Source organism: Syngnathus typhle, unplaced genomic scaffold (genome assembly GCF_033458585.1).
Source record: "Syngnathus typhle isolate RoL2023-S1 ecotype Sweden unplaced genomic scaffold, RoL_Styp_1.0 HiC_scaffold_97, whole genome shotgun sequence".
In the NCBI taxonomy this organism is placed as follows: Eukaryota; Metazoa; Chordata; class Actinopteri; order Syngnathiformes; family Syngnathidae; genus Syngnathus; species Syngnathus typhle.
In genome coordinates, this window is record NW_026872003.1 from 257539 (window position 1) to 263538 (window position 6000).

Below are 6000 nucleotides of genomic sequence, written 5' to 3' on the forward strand. Positions count from 1 at the left end.
TGCTTAGTTTAAATGCAAGCGCTAGAATGCCCCAAATTAGCCGGTAAAGAATTGATAGAGCAAAAGGGTAGAACATCAAAGTAAAAAGCTGTGATCCAATAGAGCAAAAGTTGGATCAAAGTAAAAAGCTTTGATCAATGATGCCGTTTATATTCTAAACCAAAAAGGTAGAACATCAAAATAAAAAGATGTGGTCCAATGATGGTATTTATACTATATTATAATTTTCCACACTGAGAAGACACAGAAAAAAATAAGTCATGCTAAGAAATTATTGTTTGCTTCCACATACTCCTTGCAATGTGTTCACATACTCGTCATTACTTTTTGGTGCAATTAATGAGTTTGCGTCGAAAATTGGTTCATAAATAGATGCAAAACAAATTGCGCGGGTCCGGATCGTATCTCAAAAAGGGGGGCTGCTGATGCGTCGGTTCAGAAGTGGAAAATTGGCACGTAAGTAGATGCAAAAAATCCGCGCAGCTTCCGTTCGTATCTCAAAATGTCCGTAAGTATAGGGGTTCGTAAGTAGAGGTGCCACTGCATATGCAAGTTTAACATGGTCGCTTTTACTCGTATGCTTTGCATGGTCCTTCAGATCACTAACAATTCCTCCCATCTTAAAAACGCAATTTCTACTCTCTTTTTTTCCCGCAGAAGACAAAGCGGCCCAGTCATTGTTGAACAAGTTAATCAGAAGTAATCTTGTCAACACCACAAATCAAGTTGAAGTTCTTCAGAAGGATCCCAACTCTCCACTGTACTCTGTAAAATCCTTTAAGGAGTTGTGACTGTAAGTGTATCATTCTTTAATTTATTCATAATCCCTCTTGTGATTTAGTGCGTCTGCCATAAATGACGAATGAGCTCATGTCTGTGGATGTTATCCAATAAAGATTACACACCACGGCAGATGCGCTCGTATTGAAAAGGGAAAAATAAAATTTGTGTTTTGCAAAAGTGTGGCAGAAGTGCTCGATGTTCATTACATGCCCAATTTGTTGTATTCCTGCCAAACTTGATCAATAAACCAAAAATATTTTTTCTCATATGTGCAGTAAACCACAGCTCCTTCAGGGTGTCTATGGCATGGGTTTTAACCGGCCCTCCAAAATCCAGGAGACCGCCTTACCCATGATGCTCGCTGAACCGTGAGTATGCTGTACATTGACTGTGATGTGCTACTTTTCTGAACTAAATATATGATGTGACTAAAGTCAGTTTGATTTTTCTGTTTAGTCCACAGAATCTAATCGCCCAGTCTCAGTCAGGAACAGGAAAAAACGCTGCCTTTGTGCTTGCCATGCTCAGCCACGTCAATCCAGACCACAAATATCCCCAGGTTATTTTTTAGAAATTTTATCAGTGATCCAAATGACCGCAGATGGGTTTATCCTTAGTCCTTGTGTGACCTGCGAGTTAGATTTCTAAATCTCTTTTTCCTTTTCCACCAGTGCCTGTGTTTGTCACCCACCTATGAACTGGCGCTTCAGACTGGCAGTTATTGAGCAGATGGGCAAAAACTACCCTGAAGTCAAACTAGTTTACGCCATACGAGGAAATAGGCGTAAGTTCACATCGAGTGCCATGTTGACGTTCTCGTCTGGTCCTCGGCGTGTTTTTGTGTTGACAAAGTTTCTTTGAAAATTTTCCAGTGCAGCGAGGCGTGAAGCTTCAGGAACAGATAATCATTGGCACGCCCGGCACCATGCTGGACTGGTGCAGCAAATTGAAGTTCATTGATCCCGAGAAGATTCAGGTGTTTGTGCTGGATGAGGCCGATGTCATGATCGCAACGCAGGGTCACAAAGACCAGAGTATTCGCATCCAGAGGTAAGAATGAATATTAATAAAAAAGTTTCCTGACAAATGTGGGAGTTCGCATTTTGAGTTTCCACTAAAGGATGCTACGATTTTAATTTGTTCTTTGCTACACAGGATGCTGCCCAGAAACTGCCAGATGTTGCTGTTCTCAGCTACGTTTGAGGAGACCGTGTGGGACTTCGCCAGGCGCGTCGTGCCTGACCCAAATATCATCAAATTGAAAAGAGAGGAGGAGACGCTGGATACTATCAAGCAGTACTATGTGTTGTGCAACAGCAAGGAGGAAAAGTTTGAAGCCCTGTGCAACATCTATGGCGCCATCACCATAGCCCAGGCTATGATTTTCTGCCATGTGAGGCACTTCCCTTCACCCAGCACTTTCCGATTGATAGATTATAAATGGCATCACATTTTCCTGAGAAATGTTCCAGAGTTTATTAAGAACGTCACAAGACTGGCGTCGCATAAATTCATTATGTTCCTTGAGTGTCTGGCTGGTATATGAACTGGTGACTCTGCTTTCCTTCATGCGATCCAGACAAGGAAGACCGCAGGCTGGCTGGCGGGAGAGCTTTCCAAAGAGAACCACCAGGTGGCGCTGCTTAGCGGGGAGATGCAAGTAGAGCAGAGGGCAGCTGTCATTGAACGCTTCCGGAATGGAAAGGAGAAGGTGCTTGTCACCACAAATGTCTGTGCCAGAGGTGAGGGACCCATGCAAGATAATTATGAAATATGTAGATATTTAACAATTATTTAGTCTTCCACTTCTCCCTATCAATTGCTTTTGTAATATTGTTTTAACATGTATTCTGACTGTCAACACCCTGTATGCTATTAGAGAAGATACCGTATGTATTCTTCATACATTGAAAATATTAACGTCAATTTCCCCTATCACCTCTCGCCTTTTTTTTTCCTTTTTTTTCTGTCCACCAGGAATTGATGTGGAGCAGGTATCGGTGGTGATCAATTTTGACCTGCCTGTAGACCAGGAGGGTAACCCAGACAACGAGACCTACCTTCATAGGATTGGCCGCACGGGTCGGTTCGGCAAAAGGGGGCTGGCCATCAACATGGTGGACAGCAGAATGAGTATGAACATTCTCAACAGGATCCAGGAGCATTTTAGTAAGTAGTTATCCTTGCCATTATCTATTGCATTGGCCAGGTTCAATGTAATATATATGTTTGCATTTTTATTCGTCCACTGGCAGAAAAAAAACACTCGCTGGTTTTCTCTTTTCCAGATAAGAAAATTGAAAAACTCGACACACACGATCTGGATGAAATTGAGAAAATCGCCAACTGAAAGACAAGTGTGCTGACAAAGTGGACGCCAGCTAGACTTGCGCTCTGCAAAGACTGTATGCTTCTTTATGCTGGCTTTTTAAGTTTGTATTTTAAGCCGTTAGGGTGGAGGGGGCAAAACCACATATACTGCACGTTTACATACACTTCAGTCTGTGGAACATACCCTATTTCACTCTTTTTACTATAATATTTTATTTTGTAATGCTGAAAAAGCTTAACTGTCAAGTAACTCCTAAAACCCCATTTGACTCTGCTTTTCATACATATATGAACATTTTTCATGAATGTATCCTCTTTAGGTCATTACAACATTGACAGTGTGTGGAAAGGGTGAAGTTGGGTATACTGCTGCTCTGAGTGCAGGGGTGTCATTTTGGGTGATGACTGATGGATGGATTTTAGGGTCTATGCAAATTTAGAGTATACTCACATGAAAGAAATGAAATTAACCTCAATTTATCTTCAGGGTGCGTAGCCAAATGCCAAAATGGAGATGACCTACTAATAACTCCTCAACATTTTAGATCATTCTGGAGTAAAGCCCAGTCACGCGTCCCTCACAATTTTATTTATAGAGTATTAAGACTACTCAGCTGTAACATGTAGTTGTTTTTAAACATTTTTTGCCTACCTATTCCACAACTTCCCACTTACCACAAACTTCACATCTTTTATTTTGAAATTCAACCAAAATTCTCTAAAATTTCGTTTTTCTACTCTAATTTCCACATTTTTCAACCGATTCAACCCATTCCAACTTTCAAGTGTTCATCTTTTGCCTACCTGTTCCACATATTCCCACTTACCAAAAATTCCAAATTTTCAAATTTGAAATTCAACCAAATTCTCCAAAATTCCGTTTTTCTACTCTAATTTCTACATTTTTCAACCGATTCAACCCATTCCAAATGTATTCACTTAATTCACCTTATGCTTCCCACATTCACTCCCATTCACCCCCACTTCCACTATGCTTACACAATTCAACCCTTGACCCCCAATTCCAGTGTGGCGGCCATCTTGGATGACCCTGGAGTGCCACCAACGAACCCAGAATGAACCGGAAGTGCCCTAAATCAAACCGAAAGTGACCCCAAATAGACCGGAAGTGACCCCAAATCAAACCGGAAGTGACCCCAATGTACCAGAAATGACCTTTTTAGATCGGAAATGACCCCAAATAAACCGGAAGTGACCTCAGACGAACCGAAAGTGACCCAAATTAAACCGAAAGTGACCTAAATAAACCGGAAGTGACCCAAATCAAACCGAAAGTGACCCCTAATAGACCGGAAGTGACCTCAGGTGAACCGAAAGTGACCCCAAATGAACCGAAAGTGACCTTTTTTGACCGGAAGTGACCCCGAATAAACCGGAAGTGACCTCAGCTAAACCGGAAGTGACCTGTAGTAAACCGGAAGTGTCCCAAATAAACCGGAAGTGACCCAAATTAGACCGGAAATGACCCGAATCAAGCCGGAAGTGAACTTATTTCAACACTAAGTGCCCCAAATAGCTACATTTGCGCTAACGTTTTCGGTTTTTGTCCAATTTAACCCGTTTCAACATTTTTACCCCAAAAGTGAACCTCCTGAGGCCGTTTTTTTTGTTTTGTTCCAAATTTAGAAAGATTTTGGCGCAATTGCTTTTTTTTATTTTCCCATTCATTCTCTCTATGGGGATTCAACATTTGCTCTAACTTCTACATTTTTTAACCGATTCAACCCGTTCCAACTTTTCAACACGTGTGCATGCACAAACACACACCCAGACACATTAGAGCAGCAGGAACGGAGAGAAAGTATTTGCACTGTATGTGCTTGTGTGAATGTGCGTGTGAGGACATTGTTGTATTTTCTGCGGTTAATTATTATTATGTGGGGACAAGCAGTACAGAAAATGGATGGATGGATGGATAATTATGATATAAGTATTATCATTATAAAGTGTTAGGATACGGATTTTAGCTATTGATCTGACTCCAAATTATGATCAACACTTAACACAAAAATTGCCATGTTCTAATCCACACACTGGCGCACCTAACAATTTTGCGAGTTCGTTCTGTCAAAGAGAAGACCAGTAGATCAATCAGACCGAATTTACCAATTGTTTAATCTTGACAAAGCAAGCTAATACAGGCGCCTGGGCCTTGGGTCCTTAACACAAAATCTCGTGTGCCTTCGTGACCAGAAAGACGACACATTCTTCCGGGTTGCCCAGTTTTAAAGAAACACAATATGAATATTCAAACATGCAAAAGATTGTGTGGTGATTGGTCGATGGTCTGTGGTCATCTCCTCCTCGTTTGGGTTTTCCCCTGCTCAGCACAGGTGTCTGGACCACAAAGACGAGTTGTTTTTTGCGTTCCCATCGGCCTTGAGATATGCTCCCTTTCCGGACCTCCTGTTCCACAATACTTTGAAGAAAACAAATTCATGTAGCCTGCACATTCCTTTCCACTTATTAAGCAACCACACTACTACTAGAAATTATATTGATATGGTTATATGTGTCTAACGGAGCCTTAATCAAATGTGTTTGCAAACTGCCGAAAGTACATTTCCCTTTATTCCCTCTCATGACCTCATTTATGAGGTCATCACCCGTTACTCTAGCAAGCAGCGACCAGCATGCTGTCGGTCCTTTCTTCCCGCTTGGGTCAGTCGGCCCCCTGGCGCTGTGTTGTTGGGGATGAAAGTACAACATGCATCACCAAACATTCCGCACACACCATGTTCCTTAGCCAATAGCATGTCCAACGCAATTCTATTTTGGAACGACATCAATGCCAATTGTTCATGGACCGCTGTAAATGATACATTTTTATTGGGGGTGATCCATAGGAAAATGCTTTTGAATCCC

At 41.6% G+C, this 6000-nt stretch overlaps 1 protein-coding gene and 1 long non-coding RNA gene across 3 annotated transcripts in view; both read left to right on the top strand.

Annotated features, from left to right (window-relative positions):
• LOC133148528 (uncharacterized) overlaps positions 1 to 1342 on the top strand; it is a 70380-nt gene extending 69038 nt beyond the window's left edge. For both annotated transcript variants that reach the window (XR_009712655.1, XR_009712654.1), the window contains 3 exons: positions 658 to 793; positions 1059 to 1151; positions 1240 to 1342. This is a non-coding gene — a long non-coding RNA (uncharacterized LOC133148528). The remainder of the gene's footprint in view (positions 1 to 657; positions 794 to 1058; positions 1152 to 1239) is intronic.
• Positions 1343 to 1431: 89 nt separating this feature from the next.
• LOC133148519 (ATP-dependent RNA helicase DDX19A-like) lies at positions 1432 to 3932 on the top strand. The gene is made up of 4 exons (XM_061271566.1): positions 1432 to 1567; positions 1656 to 1833; positions 1939 to 2176; positions 2363 to 3932. The coding sequence occupies exons 1-4, from the start codon at positions 1477 to 1479 to the stop codon at positions 2579 to 2581; spliced, it is 726 nt and encodes a 241-aa protein (XP_061127550.1). The 5' UTR covers positions 1432 to 1476; the 3' UTR covers positions 2582 to 3932.
• Positions 3933 to 6000: the final 2068 nt, after the last annotated feature.

Excerpts from the sequence above, each read along its gene's own strand:
- LOC133148519 (XM_061271566.1), top strand. The coding sequence starts at position 1,477 with ATGAACTGGCGCTTCAGACTGGCAGTTATTGAGCAGATGGGCAAAAAC. Across the intron at positions 1,568-1,655 it reads CGCCATACGAGGAAATAGGC|TGCAGCGAGGCGTGAAGCTT; the intron begins GTAAGTTCACAT and ends AAAATTTTCCAG. Across the intron at positions 2,177-2,362 it reads AGGCTATGATTTTCTGCCAT|ACAAGGAAGACCGCAGGCTG; the intron begins GTGAGGCACTTC and ends CATGCGATCCAG.